Raw genomic sequence first — 20,906 nt, forward strand, 5'->3', positions numbered from 1 at the left:
TACCTCTCTGGGCGTGTATGTGTATACCGGTATTACCTCTCTGGGCGTGTATGTGTATACCTGTATTACCTTTCTGGGCGTGTATGTGTATACCGGTATTACCTCTCTGGGCGTGTATGTGTATACCGGTATTACCTCTCTGGGTGTGTATGTGTATACCGGTATTACTTCTCTGGGCGTGTATGTGTATACCGGTATTACCTCTCTGGGTGTGTATGTGTATACCGGTATTACCTCTCTGGGCGTGTATGTGGATACCGGTATTACCTCTCTGGGCGTGTATGTGTATACCGGTATTACCGCTCTGGGCGTGTATGTGTATACCGGTATTACCTCTCTGGACATGTATGTATATACCGGTATTACCTCTCTGGACATGTATGTGTATACCGGTATTACCTCTCTGGACGTGTATGTATATACCGGTATTACCTCTCTGGGTGTGTATGTGTATACCGGTATTACCTCTCTGGACATGTATGTGTATACCGGTATTACCTCTCTGGGCATGTATGTGTATACCTGTATTACCTCTCTGGGCGTGTATGTGTATACCGGTATTACCGCTCTGGGCGTGTATGTGTATACCGGTATTACCTCTCTGGACATGTATGTATATACCGGTATTACCTTTCTGGACATGTATGTGTATACCGGTATTACCTCTCTGGACATGTATGTATATACCGGTATTACCTCTCTGGACATGTATGTATATACCGGTATTACCTCTCTTGACATGTATGTGTATACCGGTATTACCTCTCTGGGTGTGTATGTGTATACCGGTATTAGCTCTCTGGGCGTGTATGTGTATACCGGTATTACCTCTCTGGGCATGTATGTGTATACCGGTATTACCTCTCTGGGCGTGTATGTATATACCGGTATTACCGCTCTGGGCGTGTATGTGTATACCGGTATTACCTCTCTGGACATGTATGTATATACCGGTATTACCTCTCTGGACATGTATGTGTATACCGGTATTACCTCTCTGGGCGTGTATGTATATACCGGTATTACCGCTCTGGGCGTGTATGTGTATACCGGTATTACCTCTCTGGACATGTATGTGTATACCGGTATTACCTCTCTGGGCGTGTATGTGTATACCGGTATTACCTCTCTGGACATGTATGTATATATCGGTATTACCTCTCTGGACATGTATGTGTATACCGGTATTACCGCTCTGGACATGTATGTATATACCGGTATTACCTCTCTGGACATGTATGTGTATACCGGTATTACCGCTCTGGACATGTATGTATATACCGGTATTACCTCTCTGGACATGTATGTGTATACCGGTATTACCTCTCTGGGTGTGTACGTGTATACCGGTATTACCTCTCTGTACATGTATGTGTATACCGGTATTACCTCTCTGGGCGTGTATGTGTATACCGGTATTACCTCTCTGGACATGTATGTGTATACCGGTATTACCTCTCTGGGCGTGTCTGTGTATACCGGTATTACCTCTCTGGACATGTATGTGTATACCGGTATTACCGCTCTGGGCGTGTATGTGTATACCGGTATTACCTCTCTGGACATGTATGTGTATACCGGTATTACCTCTCTGGACATGTATGTGTATACCGGTATTACCTCTCTGGGTGTGTACGTGTATACCGGTATTACCTCTCTGTACATGTATGTGTATACCGGTATTACCTCTCTGGGCGTGTATGTGTATACCGGTATTACCTCTCTGGACATGTATGTGTATACCGGTATTACCTCTCTGGGCGTGTCTGTGTATACCGGTATTACCTCTCTGGACATGTATGTGTATACCGGTATTACCTCGCTGGATGTGCATGAGTATAACGGTATTACCTCTCTGGGTGTGTCTGTGTATACCGGTATTACCTCTCTGGACATGTATGTGTATACCGGTATTACCTCTCTGGGCGTGTATGTGTATACCGGTATTACCTCTCTGGACATGTATGTGTATACCGGTATTACCGCTCTGGGCGTGTATGTATATACCGGTATTACCTCTCTGGACATGTATGTATATACCGGTATTACCTCTCTGGACATGTATGTGTATACCGGTATTACCTCTCTGGGCGTGTATGTGTATACCGGTATTACCTCTCTGGACATGTATGTATATACCGGTATTACCTCTCTGGACATGTATGTGTATACCGGTATTACCGCTCTGGACATAGGGACCTGACTGGCTTGGAGGGCCACAGGATTTCCCCGAGCAGGGCTGTTGCTAGGGGGCTGGGCAGCTTCCTTCATTTGATTGGCTGCTGCTGGGTAATTCAGCCAATCAGGAGGAGGTGTCAGGAGCCTGGGGGTGGGGCCAAGGAGAAGAGAAAACCGCATGGAGTGGAGACAGTGTGTCTCAAGCACATCACACATTTCACCATTGTGTACAGTATTTTTGGAGAAGCCACCTAGCAACCCTAAGGGGGGGTGGGAGACAGCGTGAGAGTGGGGTGGGAGGCAGCGTGAGAGTGGGGTGGGAGGGAGGCAGCGTGAGAGTGGGGTGGGAGGGAGGCAGCGTGAGAGTGGGGTGGGAGGGAGGCAGCGTGAGAGTGGGGTGGGAGACAGCGTGAGAGTGGGGTGGGAGACAGCGTGAGAGTGGGGTGGGAGGCAGCGTGAGAGTGGGGTGGGAGGGAGGCAGCGTGAGAGTGGGGTGGGAGGGAGGCAGCGTGAGAGTGGGGTGGGAGGGAGGCAGCGTGAGAGTGGGGTGGGAGACAGCGTGAGAGTGGGGTGGGAGACAGCGTGAGAGTGGGGTGGGAGGCAGCGTGAGAGTGGGGTGGGAGGGAGGCAGCGTGAGAGTGGGGTGGGAGGGAGGCAGCGTGAGAGTGGGGTGGGAGGGAGGCAGCGTGAGAGTGGGGTGGGAGACAGCGTGAGAGTGGGGTGGGAGACAGCGTGAGAGTGGGGTGGGAGACAGCGTGAGAGTGGGGTGGGAGACAGCGTGAGAGTGGGGTGGGAGACAGCGTGAGAGTGGGGTGGGGGGAAGACAGTGTGAGAGTGGGGTGGGAGACAGTGTGAGAGTGGGGTGGGGGGGAGAAAGTGTGAGAGTGGGGTGGGGGGGAGACAGCGTGAGAGTGGGGTGGGAGGCAGCGTGAGAGTGGGGTGGGAGGGAGGCAGCGTGAGAGTGGGGTGGGAGGGAGGCAGCGTGAGAGTGGGATGGGAGGGAGGCAGCGTGAGAGTGGGGTGGGAGACAGCGTGAGAGTGGGGTGGGAGACAGCGTGAGAGTGGGGTGGGAGGCAGCGTGAGAGTGGGGTGGGAGGGAGGCAGCGTGAGAGTGGGGTGGGAGGGAGGCAGCGTGAGAGTGGGGTGGGAGGCAGTGTGAGAGTGGGGTGGGGGGGAGAAAGTGTGAGAGTGGGGTGGGAGGGAGGCAGCGTGAGAGTGGGGTGGGAGGGAGGCAGCGTGAGAGTGGGATGGGAGGGAGGCAGCGTGAGAGTGGGGTGGGAGACAGCGTGAGAGTGGGGTGGGAGGGAGGCAGCGTGAGAGTGGGGTGGGAGGGAGGCAGCGTGAGAGTGGGATGGGAGGGAGGCAGCGTGAGAGTGGGGTGGGAGACAGCGTGAGAGTGGGGTGGGAGACAGCGTGAGAGTGGGGTGGGAGACAGCGTGAGAGTGGGGTGGGAGACAGCGTGAGAGTGGGGTGGGGGGAAGACAGTGTGAGAGTGGGGTGGGAGACAGTGTGAGAGTGGGGTGGGGGGGAGAAAGTGTGAGAGTGGGGTGGGGGGGAGACAGCGTGAGAGTGGGGTGGGGGGGAGACAGTGTGAGAGTGGGGTGGGGGGGAGACAGTGTGAGAGTGGGGTGGGGGACAGCGTGAGAGTGGGGTGGGAGACAGCGTGAGAGTGGGGTGGGGGAGAGACAGTGTGAGAGTGGGGGGGGACAGCGTGAGAGTGGGGTGGAGACAGTGTGAGAGTGGGGTGGGGGGGAGACAGTGTGAGAGTGGGGTGGGGGGCAGACAGCGTGAGAGTGGGGTGGGAGGCAGCGTGAGAGGGGGGTGGGGCGGAGACAGTGTGAGAATGGGGTGGGGGGAAGAAAGGGTGAGAGTGGGGTGGGGGGGAGACAGCGCGAGAGTGGGGTGGGGGGGAGACAGCGCGAGAGTGGGGTGGGGGGGGAGAGACAGCGTGAGAGTGGGGTGGGAGGGAGGCAGCGTGAGAGGGGGGTGGGGGGGGGAGACAGCGTGAGAGTGGGGTGGGGGGGAGACAGTGTGAGAGTGGGGTGGGGGGGAGACAGCGTGAGAGTGGGGTGAGGGGGAGACAGCGTGAGAGGGGGTGGGGGGGGGAGACAGCGTGAGAGTGGGGTGGGGGGGAGACAGCGCGAGAGTGGGGTGGGGGGGAGACAGCGCGAGAGTGGGGTGGGGGGGAGACAGCGCGAGAGTGGGGTGGGGGGGAGAGACAGCGTGAGAGTGGGGTGGGAGGGAGGCAGCGTGAGAGGGGGGTTGGGGGGGGGAGACAGCGTGAGAGTGGGGTGGGGGGGAGACAGTGTGAGAGTGGGGTGGGGGGGAGACAGCGTGAGAGTGGGGTGGGGGGGAGACAGCGTGAGAGTGGGGTGGGGGGGAGACAGCGTGAGAGTGGGGTGGGAGACAGCATGAGAGTGGGGTGGGGGGAGACAACGTGAGAGTGGGGTGGGGGGGAGATAGCGTGAGAGTGGGGTGGGGGGAGACAGCGTGAGAGTGGGGTGGGGGGAGACAGCGTGAGAGTGGGGGGGGGAGACAGTGTGAGAGTGGGGTGGGGGGGAGACAGTGTGAGAGTGGGGTGGGGGGAGACAGTGTGAGAGTGGGGTGGGGGGAGACAGCGTGAGAGTGGGGTGTGAGACAGCGTGAGAGTGGGGTGGAGACAGCGTGAGAGTGGGGTGGGGGGGAGACAGCGTGAGAGTGGGGTGGGGGGGAGACAACGTGAGAGTGGGGTGGGGGGGAGACAGCGTGAGAGTGGGGTGTGAGACAGCGTGAGAGTGGGGTGGAGACAGCGTGAGAGTGGGGTGGGGGGGAGACAGCGTGAGAGTGGGGTGGGGGGGAGACAACGTGAGAGTGGGGTGGGGGGGAGACAGCGTGAGAGTGGGGTGGGGGGGAGACAGCGTGAGAGTGGGGTGGGGGGGAGACAACGTGAGAGTGGGGTGGGGGGGAGACAGCGTGAGAGTGGGGTGGGGGGGAGAGACAGCGTGAGAGTGGGGTGGGGGGGAGAGACAGCGTGAGAGTGGGGTGGGGAGGAGACAACGTGAGAGTGGGGTGGGGGGGAGACAACGTGAGAGTGGGGTGGGGGGGGAGACAGCGTGAGAGTGGGGTGGGGGGGAGAGACAGCGTGAGAGTGTGGCGGTGGGGAGACAGCCTGAGAGTGTGGGGAGGGGGTGGGCACGGGGCGAGATAGCCTGGTAGTGGGGTGGGGCGTGGAGAGACAACATGAGAGTTAGGGGGACGGGGAGAGACAGCCTGAGAGTGTGGCGGGGGGAGGTGGAGACACCGCCTAAGACAGGGGTTGTGCTTGAGAGTGGGGGGGGTGGGCGCGGGGAGAGACAGCCTGAGAGGTGGGGGGGGAGTGAGAGTGAGGATAAACAGCCTGAGAGGTGGGGGGGGGGTGGGCGCGGGGAGAGACAGCCTGAGAGGTGGGGGGGGGAGGGAGAGTGAGGATAAACAGCCTGAGAGGTGGGGGGGGGGGGGTGGGCGCGGGGAGAGACAGCCTGAGAGGTGGGGGGGAGTGAGAGTGAGGATAAACAGCCTGAGAGGGGGGTGACGGTAAACAACCTGTGAGGGGTTGGAGGGGAGACAGCTTAAAAGAGCGGCAGGGGGGGGGCGGAAAGGACCTATGACCTTTATTACTTGAGGGTGCAGAGAAGTCAGGGGTCAGGGGCCGTGACCCTTGGATGACCTTGTCCAGGACTCCTCTGTGCTCAGACAGCAGACTGCTGTACAACGTGAGACAGTCTGAGACCGCGCCACAGTCAGCACTCTCACAGAGAGAGATCAGGCACTGCGAGAGAGACAGAAATAAAGAGAGTGAGCTCAGAGAGACTGCCAGAGACAGAGAGCATTGCACCAACTGGGAGACCGAGGTCGGGACGCTAACCATGAGACTCTGCTCCTGAATGGGTGTCTCTCCTTCCCGCGGAGAACACAGCACGTCTCCCAGCACTCTCAGGAACCGCTCAGGAGAGGTGACCAGGCTGCTGTGAAAGAGACATTCTCATCACTCAGGAGGGATCTCTGACACCGCACGAGGCGGTCTCTCAAACACACAGACTGTGACGGTATCTCCGGGGCTGTCTCTCATGGTCTTATCCATTTACCCCAACTCTCTGCCCCCTATCCTACAACCAATATATTATCCATTTACCCCAACTCTCTGCCCCCTATCCTTCTACCAATGTCTTATCCATTTACCCCAACTCTCTGCCCCCTATCCTACAACCAATGTCTTATCCATTTACCCCAACTCTCTGCCCCCTATCCTACAACCAATATATTATCCATTTACCCCAACTCTCTGCCCCCTATCCTTCTACCAATGTCTTATCCATTTACCCCAACTCTCTGCCCCCTATCCTACAACCAATGTCTTATCCATTTACCCCAACTCTCTGCCCCCTATCCTACAACCAATATATTATCCATTTACCCCAACTTTCTGCCCCCTATCCTTCTACCAATGTCTTATCCATTTACCCCAACTCTCTGCCCCCTATCCTACAACCAATATATTATCCATTTACCCCAACTCTCTGCCCCCTATCCTACAACCAATATATTATCCATTTACCCCAACTCTCTGCCCCCTATCCTTCAACCAATGTCTTATCCATTTACCCCAACTCTCTGCCCCCTATCCTTCTACCAATGTCTTATCCATTTACCCCAACTCTCTGCCCCCTATCCTTCTACCAATGTCTTATCCATTTACCCCAACTCTCTGCCCCCTATCCTTCTACCAATGTCTTATCCATTTACCCCAACTCCCTGCCCCCTATCCTTCTACCAATGTCTTATCCATTTACCCCAACTCTCTGCCGCCTACCCTTCTACCAATGTCTTATCCATTTACCCCAACTCTCTGCCCCCTATCCTTCTACCAATGTCTTATCCATTTACCCCAACTCCCTGCCCCCTATCCTTCTACCAATGTCTTATTCATTTACCCCAACTCCCTGCCCCCTATCCTACAACCAATATATTATCCATTTACCCCAACTCTCTGCCCCCTATCCTACAACCAATATATTATCCATTTACCCCAACTCTCTGCCCCCTATCCTTCTACCAATGTGTTATCCATTTACCCCAACTCCCTGCCCCCTATCCTTCTACCAATGTCTTATCCATTTACCCCAACTCTCTGCCCCCTATCCTTCTACAAATGTCTTATCAATTTACCCCAACTCTCTGCCCCCTATCCTACAACCAATATATTATCCATTTACCCCAACTCTCTGCCCCCTATCCTACAACCAATATATTATCCATTTACCCCAACTCTCTGCTGCCTATCCTTCTACCAATGTCTTATCCATCTACCCCAACTCTCTGCCCCCTATCCTTCTACCAATCTTTTATCCATTTACCCCAACTCTCTGCCCCCCTATCCTTCTACCAATGTCTTATCCATTTACCCCAACTCTCTGCCCCCTATCCTTCTACCAATGTTTTATCCATTTACCCCAACTCTCTGCCACCTATCCTTCTACCAATGTCTTATCCATTTACCCCAACTCTCTGCCCCCTATCCTTCTACCAATGTTTTATCCATTTACCCCAACTCTCTGTCCCCTATCCTTCTACCAATGTCTTATCCATTTACCCCAACTCTCTGCTACCTATCCTTCTACCAATGTCTTATCCATTTACCCCAACTCTCTGCCCCCCTATCCTTCTATCAATGTCTTATCCATTTACCCCAACTCTCTGCCCCCTATCCTTCTACCAATGTCTTATCCATTTACCCAAACTCTCTGCTACCTACCCTTCTACCAATGTCTTATCCATTTACCCCAACTTTCTGCCCCCTATCCTTCTACCAATGTCTTATCCATCTACCCCAACTCTCTGCCCCCTATCCTTCTACCAATGTTTTATCCATTTACCCCAACTCTCTGCCCCTATCCGTCTACCAATGTCTTATCCATTTACCCCAACTCTCTGCCCCTTATCTTTCTACCAATGTCTTATCCATTTACCCCAACTCTCTGCCGCCTACCCTTCTACCAATGTCTTATCCATTTACCCAAACTCTCTGCCCCCTATCCTTCTACCAATGTCTTATTCATTTACCCCAACTCTCTGCCCCCTATCCTTCTACCAATGTTTTATCCATTTACCCCAACTCCCTGCCCCCTATCCTTCTACCAATGTCTTATTCATTTACCCCAACTCTCTGCCGCCTACCCTTCTACCAATGTCTTATCCATTTACCCAAACTCTCTGCCCCCTATCCTTCTACCAATGTCTTATTCATTTACCCCAACTCTCTGCCCCCTATCCTTCTACCAATGTCTTATCCATTTACCCAAACTCTCTGCCCCCCTATCCTTCTACCAATGTCTTATCCATTTACCCAAACTCTCTGCCCCCTATCCTTCTACCAATGTCTTATCCATTTACCCCAACTCTCTGCCCCCCTATCCTTCTAGCAATGTCTTATCCATTTACCCCAACTCTCTGCCCCCCTATCCTTCTACCAATATATTATCCATTTACCCCAACTCTCTGCCCCCTATCCTGCTACCAATGTCTCATCCATTTACCCCAACTCTCTGCCCCCCCTATCCTTCTACCAATGTCTTATCCATTTACCCCAACTCTCTGCCCCCCTATCCTTCTACCAATGTCTTATCCATTTACCCCAACTCTCTGCCCCCCTATCCTTCTACCAATGTTTTATCCATTTACCCCAACTCTCTGTCCCCTATCATTCTACCAATGTCTTATCCATTTACCCCAACTCTCTGCCCCCTATCCTGCTACCAATGTCTCATCCATTTACCCCAACTCTCTGCCCCCCTATCCTTCTACCAATGTCTTATCCATTTACCCCAACTCTCTGCCCCCCTATCCTTCTACCAATGTCTTATCCATTTACCCCAACTCTCTGCCCCCTATCCTTCTACCAATGTCTTATCCATCTACCCCAACTATCTGCCCCCTATCCTTCTACCAATGTCTTATCCATTTACCCCAACTATCTGCCCCCTATCCTTCTACCAATGTCTTATCCATTTACCCCAACTATCTGCCCCCTATCCTTCTACCAATGTCTTATCCATTTACCCCAACTATCTGCCCCCTATCCTTCTACCAATGTCTTGTCCATTTACCCAAACTCTCTGCTGCCTATCCTTCTACCAATGTCTTATCCATTTACCCAAACTCTCTGCTGCCTATCCTTCTACCAATGTCTTATCCATTTACCCCAACTATCTGCCCCCTATCCTTCTACCAATGTCTTATCCATTTACCCCAACTATCTGCCCCCTATCCTTCTACCAATGTCTTATCCATTTACCCCAACTATCTGCCCCCTATCCTTCTACCAATGTCTTACCCATTTACCCAAACTCTCTGCCCCCTATCCTTCTACCAATGTCTTATCCATTTACCCAAACTCTCTGCCCCCTATCTTTCTACCAATGTCTCATCCATTTACCCCAACTCTCTGCTACCTATCCTTCTACCAATGTCTTATCCATTTACCCCAACTCTCTGCCCCCTATCCTTCTACCAATGTCTTATCCATCTACCCAAACTCTCTGCCCCCTATCCTTCTACCAATGTCTTATCCATCTACCCCAACTCTCTGCCCCCTATCCTTCTACCAATGTCTTATCCATCTACCCCAACTATCTGCCCCCTATCCTTCTACCAATGTCTTATCCATTTACCCAAACTATCTGCCCCCTATCCTTCTACCAATGTCTTATCCATCTACCCCAACTCTCTGCCCCCTATCCTTCTACCAATGTCTTATCCATTTACCCAAACTCTCTGCCCCCCTATCCTTCTACCAATGTCTTATCCATTTACCCAAACTCTCTGCTGCCTACCCTTCTACCAATGTCTTATCCATTTACCCCAACTCTCTGCCCCCCTATCCTTCTACCAAGGCCTTACCCATTCTACCACCGTAGAGTCCAATCCCGAGCACTGCAACTTGTTTATCAGTCTTTTTCTCAACACAATTAATTTCTATGCTCCATCTCTCTCACCTGGTTGTCTCTGGCTGTCTTTTGAAGCAATAGTAAGAATTCAGCAGAACAAAAAGTTCTGAGAGGAAGCAGACCGCCCAGGAACACTGTGGATACACAAAACACCAATACAACGGTACACACCACGACAAAACAATGGGACACAGTCTAATACAAGACAACAAGTCAAATGTGGGCTTGACAGACATAAGTAGTATATGGAAGAGTGTATTATTCAGGATGTTTATTGTACAGGGTGTGTGTGAGGTTGTATTATAAAGGGTGTGTGCATGAGGGTGTTTTATACAGGGTGCACGTGAGGGTGTATTATACCGGGTGTGTGCATGAGGCTGTATTATACAGGGTGCACGTGAGGGTGTATTATACCGGGTGTGTGCATGAGGCTGTATTATACAGGGTGCACGTGAGGGTGTATTATACCGGGTGTGTGCATGAGGCTGTATTATACAGGGTGTGCGTGAGGGTGTATTATACAGGGTTTGTGCGTAGGTGAACGTGCATTATACAGGGTGTGTGTGTGAGGCTGCAATACTGAGGGTGTGCGTGCGTGAGGGTGTATTATACAGGATGTGTGCGTGTGCGGGTGCATTATACAGGGTGTGTGTACGTGAAGGTGTATCATACAGGTTATGTGTGCCGGACGGTGTATTATACAGGTTATGTGTGCCGGACGGTGTATTATACAGGTTATGTGTGCCGGACGGTGTATTATACAGGTTATGTGTGCCGGACGGTGCATTATACAGGTTATGTGTGCCGGACGGTGTATTATACAGGTTATGTGTGCCGGACGGTGCATTATACAGGGTGTGTGTACGTGAAGGTGTATCATACAGGTTATGTGTGACGGACGGTGTATTATACAGGTTATGTGTGCCGGACGGTGCATTATACAGGGTGTGTGTACGTGAAGGTGTATCATACAGGTTATGTGTGCCGGACGGTGTATTATACAGGTTATGTGTGCCGGACGGTGTATTATACAGGTTATGTGTGCCGGACGGTGTATTATACAGGTTATGTGTGCCGGACGGTGTATTATACAGGTTATGTGTGCCGGACGGTGTATTATACAGGTTGTGTGTGCCGGACGGTGTATTATATAGGTTATGTGTGCCGGACGGTGTATTATACATGTTATGTGTGCCGGATGGTGTATTATACAGGTTATGTGTGCCGGACGGTGTATTATACAGGTTATGTGTGCCGGACGGTGTATTATACAGGTTATGTGTGCCGGACGGTGTATTATACAGGTTATGTGTGCCGGACGGTGTATTATACAGGTTATGTGTGCCGGACGGTGTATTATACAGGTTATGTGTGCCGGACGGTGTATTATACAGGTTGTGTGTGCCGGACGGTGTATTATACAGGTTATGTGTGCCGGACGGTGTATTATACAGGTTATGTGTGCCGGACGGTGTATTATACAGGTTATGTGTGCCGGACGGTGTATTATACAGGTTATGTGTGCCGGACGGTGTATTATACAGGTTATGTGTGCCGGACGGTGTATTATACAGGTTATGTGTGCCGGACGGTGTATTATACACCTCAGGACTTTGCTGACTTTTATAAGGAAAAGGTGGAATCCATACGTCAGAACAGCGGTGCGCAAAGTGGGGGGCGCGACCCCCAGGGGGGGCGGGAGATTGTGCTGGGGGGGCGCGGGCAGTTGCAGAGGCCCCGCGCTCTTCCCCCAGGCATTTAAATTAAATGCAACTATTTACTTACCAGGATTCAGCCGGCTGTGTTGCGTCGCCATGGCAACGCGGCGTCAATGGACGCCGCGGCACCATGTGACCTGACGTCACACGCCCAAGCAGCGGCATCTGCCGCGAAAGAAGGTAGGCAGGGGGGTGCGAGAGCCGGGGGCAGAGTGACAGGGGGGCGCAGCACAAAAAGTTTGCGCTCCCCTGCGTCAGAACATCCCCTCTGTTGCCTCCTCCCATCCCACAATGCTCACCCTCCCCCCCACTCCCCCTCCTCCCATCCCACAATGCTCACCACTCCCCCTCCTCCCCCTCCTCCCATCCCACAATGCTCACCACTCCCCCTCCTCCCCCTCCTCCCATCCCACAATGCTCACCACTCACTCCCCCTCCTCCCCCTCCTCCCATCCCACAATGCTTCCCAACTCTCCTCCTGCCTTCCTTGACTCCTTTTCCGCTATCTCGGAGGAGGATGTGTCACTGCTGATCTCCTCTTCTCCCTCTACCACTTGCCCTCTTGATCCCTTTCCCTCCCATCTCCTAAAACATCTTGTTCCTACTATAATCCCTACGCTCACACAGATCTTTAACTCTTCCCTCTACTCTGGTACCTTTCCATCCTCCTTCAAGCATGCAACCGTTATACCATTACTCAAAAACAGCAAGCTTGACCCTACCTGTCTTTCTAACTATCGACCTGTCTCCCTCCTGCCTTTTGCCTCCAAACTCCTTGAACGTCTTGTATTCTCTCGATTGCTCCATTTTCTCAACACCTATTCTGTCCTAGACCCTCTACAATCTGGCTTCCGCACTGCTCACTCCACAGAAACAGCCCTCACTAAAATAACTGACGACCTCCATGCTGCCAAAGACAGAGGTCATTACACTCTGCTCATATTGCTCGATCTCTCTGCAGCATTTGACACCGTGGACCACCCTCTTCTCCTTCACATTCTCCATACTCTTGGTATTCGGAATAAAGCTTTATCCTGGATCTCCTCTTACTTCTCCCATCGTACTTTCAGTGTCTCTTCTGCTAACACCTCCTCCTCCTCTATTGATCTCTCTGTGGGGGTACCCCAGGGCTCTGTCCTGGGACCTCTTCTCTTTTCCCTGTACACACTCTCTCTAGGTGACCTAATCACATCTTTTGGGTTTAATTATCACCTCTATGCTGACGACACACAAATTTACCTTTCAACACCCGACCTTACACCTGCTGTACAGACCAAAGTTTCTGAATGTCTCTCTGCTATATCATCCTGGATGGCCCTCCGCCGACTGAAACTTAACATGGCAAAAACAGAGCTCCTCATACTTCCTCCCAAACCTGGCCCTACTACCTCCTTCCACATTGCTTTTGGAAATACGATCATTCACCCAGTAGCCCAAGCACGCTGCCTAGGGGTCACACTTGATTCCTCTCTCACATTTGCCCCTCATATTCAAAACATTTCTAAAACTTGTCGCTTTTTCCTCCGCAATATAACAAAGATACGCCCTTTCCTCTGTTGCTCGACTGCTAAAACTCTGACTCAGGCCCTCATTCTCTCCCGTCTTGATTACTGTAACCTCCTGCTGTCCGGCCTTACTGCCTCTCACCTGTCTCCCCTACACTCTATCCTAAACGCTGCTGCCAGAATCACTCTACTCTTTCCTAGATCTGTCTCAGCGTCTCCCCTCCTGAAATCCCTCTCCTGGCTTCCGATCAAATCCCGCATCTCACACTCCATTCTTCTCCTCACTTTTAAAGCTTTACACTCTTCTGCCCCTCCTTACATCTCATCCCTAATTTCTCGTTATGCACCATCCAGACTCTTGCGTTCTGCTCAAGGATGTCTTCTTTCTACCCCCTTTGTATCTAAAGCCCTCTCCCGCCTTAAACCTTTCTCACTGCCTGCCCCACACCTCTGGAATGCCCTTCCCCTCAGTACCCGACTAGCACCCTCTCTATCCACCTTTAAGACCCACCTTAAGACACACTTGCTTAAAGAAGCATATGAATAGCACTGTGGATATTCTGAACACACGATACATAAAGCTTGGCCCCTGCAGACGCACTTACCAGAACTCCTCCTACTGTCTCTGTACGTTCTCCCTACCTACCAATTAGACTGTAAGCTCCTCGGGGCAGGGACTCCTCTTCCTCTTCCTTCCTTTATGTCTAAAGCACTTATTCCCATGATCTGTTATTTATATTATCTGTTACTTATTTGATTACCACATGTATTACTGCTGTGAAGCGCTATGTACATTAATGGCGCTATATAATAAAGACATACAGTACAATACAATACAGGGTGTATGTGCGTGGGTGTTTTATACTGGTTGTGTGTGCGTGAGGTTGGCATTATGCAGTGTGTGCGCACGGGAGTGTGTATTATACAGGGTGTGTGCACGTGAGGGTGTATTATATAGGGGTGTATATGAGGGTGAAATATACAGGGTGGTACACTTGAGGGTGTATTGTACAGGGTGTGCGTGAGGGTGTATTAGAGAGAGTGTATTATACAGGGTGTATATGAGGGTGAAATTTACATGGTGTGTACGCTTGAGGGTGTATTGTACAGGGTGTGCGTGAGGGTGTATTAGAGAGAGTGTATTATACAGGGTGTGTGCGTGAGGGTGTATTATATAGGGTGTGTGTGCAAGGGTGCATTATACAGGGGGTGAGGATGTATTATATACAGATATGAGGGTATTTTGTAAACAGGGTTAGGGTGTACTATACAGGGGGTGTTATACACAGAGTGTTAGGGTGTACACTTCAGGGGGTGTTTATACAGGTGTGAGGGGGTGTGACAGAATGTAACCCCTGACCTGTCGCACGCTGCTCTGCAGTGATTGGCTGATCAGCTGCAGCAGGAAGTGCGGTATCTTCAGCTCCATACAAAGGTCAGAGAGCAGCACAGGGTCACAGCCGGAGATCAGGAGGTTAGAGGTCACACGCAGAGCAGGACGGAGCCGAGAGACCGCTTCCAGAGACATCTATGGGGAGTGAAGGGGGGAGAGGGTGTGAGGGGGGGACAAGGGGGAAGAAGAAAGGGACAGGGGAGAAAGGGAGGGGGGAGGGGAGAAAGGAGAAAGGGAGGGAGAAAGGGACAGGGGAGAAAGGGACGGGGGAGGGGAGAAGGGGACGGGGAGGGGAGAAAGGGACGGGGGAGGGAGAAAGGGACGGGGGAGGGGAGAAAGGGACAGGGGAGAAAGGGAGGGGGGAGGTGAGAAAGGGACGGGGGAGGGGAGAAAGGGACGGGGGAGGGGAGAAAGGTACGGGGGAGGTGAGAAAGGGACGGGGGAGGGGAGAAAGGGACGGGGGAGGGGAGAAAGGGACAGGGGAGAAAGGGAGGGGGGAGGGGAGAAAGGGAGAGGGGTGGGGAGAAAGGGACGGGGGAGGGGAGAAAGGGACAGGGGAGAAAGGGACGGGGGAGGGGAGAAAGGGACGGAGGAGGGGAGAAAGGGACGGGGGAGGGAGGAAAGAAAGGGACGGGGGAGGGGATAAAGGGACGGGGGAGGGAGAAAGGGACGGGGGAGGGGAGAAAAAGACGGGGAGGGGAGAAAGGGACGGGGGAGGGGAGAAAGGGACGGGGGAGGGGAGAAAGGGACGGGAGAAAGGGACGGGGAGGGGAGAAAGGGACGGGGAGAGGAGAAAGGGACGGGGGAGGGGAGAAAGGGACAGGGAGGAGAGAAAGGGACGGGGGAGGGGAGAAAGGGACGGGGAGGGGAGAAAGGGACGGGGGAGGGGAGAAAGGGACGGGGGAGGGGAGAAAGGGACAGGGAGGAAAGAAAGGGACAATGGAGGGGAGAAAGGGATGAGGGAGGGGAGGAAGGGATGGGGGAGGGGAGAAAGGGACGGGGGAGGGGAGAAAGGGACGGGGGAGGGGAGAAAGGGACGGGGGAGAAAGGGACGGGGAGGGGAGAAAGGGACGGGGGAGGGGAGAAAGGGACGGGGAGGGGAGAAAGGGACAGGGAGGGGAGAAAGGGATGAGGGAGGGGAGAAAGGGATGAGGGAGGGGAGAAAGGGACGGGGGAGGTGAGAAATGGACAGGGGAGAAAGGGACGGGGGAGGGGAGAAAGGGACGGGGGAGGGGAGAAAGGGACGGGGGAGGTGAGAAATGGACAGGGGAGAAAGGGACGGGGGAGGGGAGAAAGGGACGGGGGAGGGGAGAAAGGGACGGGGGAGAAAGGGAGGGGGGAGGGGAGAAAGGGACGGGGGAGGTGAGAAATGGACAGGGGAGAAAGGGAAGGGGGAGGGGGAGAAAGGGACGGGGGAGGGGAGAAAGGGACGGGGGAGAAAGGGAGGGGGGAGGGGATAAGGGGATGGGGGAGGGGAAAAAGGGATGGGGAGGGGAGAAAGGGACGGGGGAGGGGAGAAAGGGACGGGGGAGGGGAGAAAGGGACGGGGGAGGGGAGAAAGGGACGGGGGAGGTGAGAAATGGACAGGGGAGAAAGGGACGGGGGAGGGGAGAAAGGGGGGGGGAGGGGAGAAAGGGACGGGGGAGAAAGGGGAGGGGGGAGGGGATAAGGGGATGGGGAGGGGAGAAAGGGACGGGGGAGGGGAGAAAGGGACGGGGGAGGGGAGAAAGGGACGGGGGAGGGGAGAAAGGGACGGGGGAGGGGAGAAAGGGACGGGGGAGGGGAGAAAGGGATGGGGGAGGGGAGAAAGGGATGGGGGGAGGGGAGAAAGGGACAGGGAGGGGAGAAAGGGATGAGGGAGGGGAGAAAGGGACGGGGAGGGAGAAAGGGACGGGGGAGGGGAGAAAGGGACGGGGGGAGGGGAGAAAGGGACAGGGAGGGGAGAAAGGGATGGGGAGGGAGAAAGGGACGGGGGAGGGGAGAAAGGGACGGGGGAGGGGAGAAAGGGACGGGGGAGGTAAGAAAGGGACAGGGGAGAAAGGGACGGGGGAGGGGAGAAATGGACGGGGGAGAAAGGGACGGGGGAGGGGAGAAAGGGACGGGGGAGGGGAGAAAGGGACGGGGGAGAGGAGAAAGGGACGGGGGAGGGGAGAAAGGGACGAGGGAGGGGAGAAAGGGACGGGGGAGGGGAGAAAGGGAGGGGGGAGGGGAGAAAGGGAGGGGGGAGGGGAGAAAGGGACGAGGGAGGGGAGAAAGGGACGGGGGAGGGGAGAAAAGGACGGGGGAGGGGAGAAAGGGACGGGGGAGGGGAGGGGAGAAGGGGACGGGGGAGGGGGAGAAAGGGACGGGGGAGGGGAGAAAGGGACGGGGGAGGGGAGAAAGGGACGGGGAGGGGAGAAAGGGACGGGGGAGGTGAGAAATGGACAGGGGAGAAAGGGACGGGGGAGGGGAGAAAGGGACGGGGGAGGGGAGAAAGGGACGGGGGAGAAAGGGAGGGGGGAGGGGATAAGGGGATGGGGGAGGGGAAAAAGGGATGGGGAGGGGAGAAAGGGACGGGGGAGGGGAGAAAGGGACGGGGGAGGGGAGAAAGGGACGGGGGAGGGGAGAAAGGGACGGGGGAGGGGAGAAAGGGATGGGGGAGGGGAGAAAGGGATGGGGGGAGGGGAGAAAGGGACAGGGAGGGGAGAAAGGGATGAGGGAGGGGAGAAAGGGACGGGGAGGGAGAAAGGGACGGGGAGGGGGAGAAAGGGACGGGGGAGGGGAGAAAGGGACGGGGGGAGGGGAGAAAGGGACAGGGAGGGGAGAAAGGGATGGGGAGGGAGAAAGGGACGGGGGAGGGAGAAAGGGACGGGGAGGGGGAGAAAGGGACAGGGAGGGGAGAAAGGGATGAGGGAGGGAGAAAGGGACGGGGAGGGAGAAAGGGACGGGGGAGGGGAGAAAGGGACGGGGGAGGGGAGAAAGGGACGGGGGAGGTAAGAAAGGGACAGGGGAGAAAGGGACGGGGGAGGGGAGAAATGGACGGGGGAGAAAGGGACGGGGGAGGGGAGAAAGGGACGGGGGAGGGGAGAAAGGGACGGGGGAGAGGAGAAAGGGACGGGGGAGGGGAGAAAGGGACGAGGGAGGGGAGAAAGGGACGGGGGAGGGGAGAAAGGGAGGGGGGAGGGGAGAAAGGGAGGGGGGAGGGGAGAAAGGGACGAGGGAGGGGAGAAAGGGACGGGGGAGGGGAGAAAAGGACGGGGGAGGGGAGAAAGGGACGGGGGAGGGGAGGGGAGAAGGGGACGGGGGAGGGGAGAAAGGGACGGGGGAGGGGAGAAAGGGACGGGGGAGGGGAGAAAGGGAGGGGGGAGGGGAGAAAGGGAGCGGGGAGGGGAGAAAGGGAGGGGGGAGGGAGAAAGGGAGGGGGGGGGAGAAAGGGAGGGGAGGGGAGAAAGGGACGGGGGAGGGGAGAAAGGGATGGGGGAGGGGAGAAAGGGACGGGGGAGGGAGAAAGGGACAGGGGGAGGGGAGAAAGGGACAGGGGGAGGGGAGAAAGGGACAGGGGGAGGGGAGAAAGGGACGGGGGAGGGGAGAAAGGGATGGGGGAGGGGAGAAAGGGACGGGAGAGGGGAGAAAGGGACGGGGGAGGGGAGAAAGGGACGGGGGAGGGGAGAAAGGGACGGGGAGAAAGGGAGGGGAGAAGGGGACGGGGGAGGGGAGAAAGGGACGGGGGAGGGGAGAAAGGGAGGGGGGAGGGGAGAAAGGGAGGGGGGAGGGGAGAAAGAGAGGGGGGAGGGGAGAAAGGGACGGGGAGGGGAGAAAGGGACGGGGAGGGGAGAAAGGGACGGGGAGGGGAGAAAGGGACGGGGAGGGGAGAAAGGGACGGGGGAGGGGAGAAAGGGACGGGGGAGGGGAGAAAGGGACAGGGGGGGATGAAAGGGACGGCCAGGGGAGAAGGGGGAGGGGAGAAGGGGGAGGGGAGAAAGGGACGGGGGAGGGGAGAAAGGGACGGGGGAAGGGAGAAAGGGACGGGGGAGGGGAGAAAGGGACGGGGAAGGGGAGAAAGGGACGGGGGAGGGGAGAAGGGGGAGGGGAGAAGGGGACAGTGGAGGGGAGAAAGGGACGGGGGAGGGGATAAAAGGACAGGGGAGAAAGGGACGGGGGAGGGGAGAAGGGGACCGTGGAGGGGAGAAAGGGACGGGGGAGGGGATAAAGGGACGGGGGAGGGGAGGAATGGACGGGGGAGGGGAGAAAGGGACGGGGGAGGGGAGAAAGGGACGGGGGAGGGGAGAAAGGGACGGGGGAGGGGAGAAAGGGACGGGGGAGGGGAGAAAGGGACGGGGGACGGGAGAAAGGGACGGGGGAGGGGAGAAAGGGACGGGGGAGGGGAGAAAGGGACGGGGGAGGGGAGAAAGGGAGGGGGGAGGGGAGAAAGAGAGGGGGGAGGGGAGAAAGGGACGGGGAGGGGAGAAAGGGACGGGGAGGGGAGAAAGGGACGGGGAGGGGAGAAAGGGACGGGGGGGGGGAGAAAGGGACGGGGGAGGGGAGAAAGGGACGGGGGGAGGGGAGAAAGGGACAGGGGGGGATGAAAGGGACGGCCAGGGGAGAAGGGGGAGGGGAGAAGGGGGAGGGGAGAAAGGGACGGGGGAGGGGAGAAAGGGACGGGGGAAGGGAGAAAGGGACGGGGAGGGGAGAAAGGGACGGGGAAGGGGAGAAAGGGACGGGGGAGGGGAGAAGGGGGAGGGGAGAAGGGGACAGTGGAGGGGAGAAAGGGACGGGGGAGGGGATAAAAGGACAGGGGAGAAAGGGACGGGGGAGGGGAGAAGGGGACCGTGGAGGGGAGAAAGGGACGGGGGAGGGGATAAAGGGACGGGGGAGGGGAGGAATGGACGGGGGAGGGGAGAAAGGGACGGGGGAGGGGAGAAAGGGACGGGGGAGGGGAGAAAGGGACGGGGGAGGGGAGAAAGGGACGGGGGACGGGAGAAAGGGACGGGGGAGGGGAGAAAGGGACGGGGGAGGGGAGAAAGGGACGGGGGAGGGGAGAAAGGGACGAGGGAGGGGAGAAAGGGACGAGGGAGGGGAGAAAGGGACGGGGGAGGGGAGAAAGAGACGGGGAGGGGAGAAAGGGACGGGAGAAAGGGACGGGGGAGGGGAGAAAGGGACGGGGGAGGGGAGAAAGGGACGGGGGAGGGGAGAAAGGGACGGGGGAGGGGAGAAAGGGACGGGGAGGGAAGAAAGGGACAGGGGAGAAGGGGACAGTGGAGGGGAGAAAGGGACGGGGGAGGGGAGAAAGGGACAGGGGAGGGGAGAAGGGGACGGGGGAAGGGAGGAAGGGACGGGGGAGGGGAGGAAGGGACGGGGGGGGAAGAAAGGGACGGGGGAGGGGAGAAAGGGACGGGGGAGGGGAGAAAGGGACAGGGGAGGGGAGAAGGGGACAGGGAGGGGAGAAAGGGACAGGGGAGGGGAGAAGGGGACGGGGGAGGGAAGAAAGGGACGGGGGGATTGGGGGAGGAGGAGGAATTGGGGGAGGTGGGGGGGATTGGTGGAGGAGGGGGAGTAGGGGATTGGCTCTCACCGGGGGATAGCAGTCACGCAGCCGTCGCTGCACTCTCTCTCGGAAGCTGCGGTCTTGCAAGAGGAGAAACGGAGTGCTGAGCTGAGCATTAGACGGCTCTGTCGCTTCCAGCAGGAGAGACCACTCATCATCACTGTCCTTAGAGAGTGTCAGGCACACACAGAAAGAGACAGTCAGAAAACATGAGACAAGCAGTTTCACACAGACACAGGGGGAGAGAAAGTGGTAAGGAGAGTGAGAGAGGGAGGAGAGACGGGTAAGGAGAGTGACACAGGGGGAGAGAAAGTGGTAAGGAGAGTGAGAGAGGGAGGAGAGAGGGTAAGGAGAGTGAGAGGGGAGGAGGGGTAAGGAGAGTGACAGAGGGGGAGGAGAGAGGGGTAAGGAGAGTGAGAGAGGGAGGAGAGAGGGGTAAGGAGAGTGAGAGGGGAGGAGGGGTAAGGAGAGTGACAGAGGGGGAGGAGAGAGGGGTAAGGAGAGTGACAGAGGGGGAGGAGAGAGGGGTAAGGAGAGTGACAGAGGGGGAGGAGAGAGGGGTAAGGAGAGTGAGAGGGGGAGGAGAGAGGGGTAAGGCGAGTGACAGAGGAGGTGGAGAGAGGGGTA

At 56.1% G+C, this 20,906-nt stretch overlaps 1 protein-coding gene across 1 annotated transcript in view; it reads right to left on the reverse strand.

Annotated features, from left to right (window-relative positions):
- LOC142484918 (serine/threonine-protein kinase 36-like) overlaps nt 1–20,439 on the reverse strand; it is a 132,051-nt gene extending 111,612 nt beyond the window's left edge. The window contains exons 1-5 of the mRNA XM_075584171.1: nt 20,307–20,439; nt 14,723–14,890; nt 10,188–10,273; nt 6,062–6,161; nt 5,815–5,965 (exon numbers count right to left, since the gene is read on the reverse strand). Of these exons, the coding sequence (XP_075440286.1) occupies nt 5,815–5,965; nt 6,062–6,161; nt 10,188–10,273; nt 14,723–14,890 (505 nt within the window). The 5' untranslated portion in view covers nt 20,307–20,439. The remainder of the gene's footprint in view (nt 1–5,814; nt 5,966–6,061; nt 6,162–10,187; nt 10,274–14,722; nt 14,891–20,306) is intronic.
- Nucleotides 20,440–20,906: the final 467 nt, after the last annotated feature.

The sequence above is a fragment of the Ascaphus truei genome, unplaced genomic scaffold (genome assembly GCF_040206685.1).
Source record: "Ascaphus truei isolate aAscTru1 unplaced genomic scaffold, aAscTru1.hap1 HAP1_SCAFFOLD_467, whole genome shotgun sequence".
Taxonomy (NCBI): Eukaryota; Metazoa; Chordata; class Amphibia; order Anura; family Ascaphidae; genus Ascaphus; species Ascaphus truei.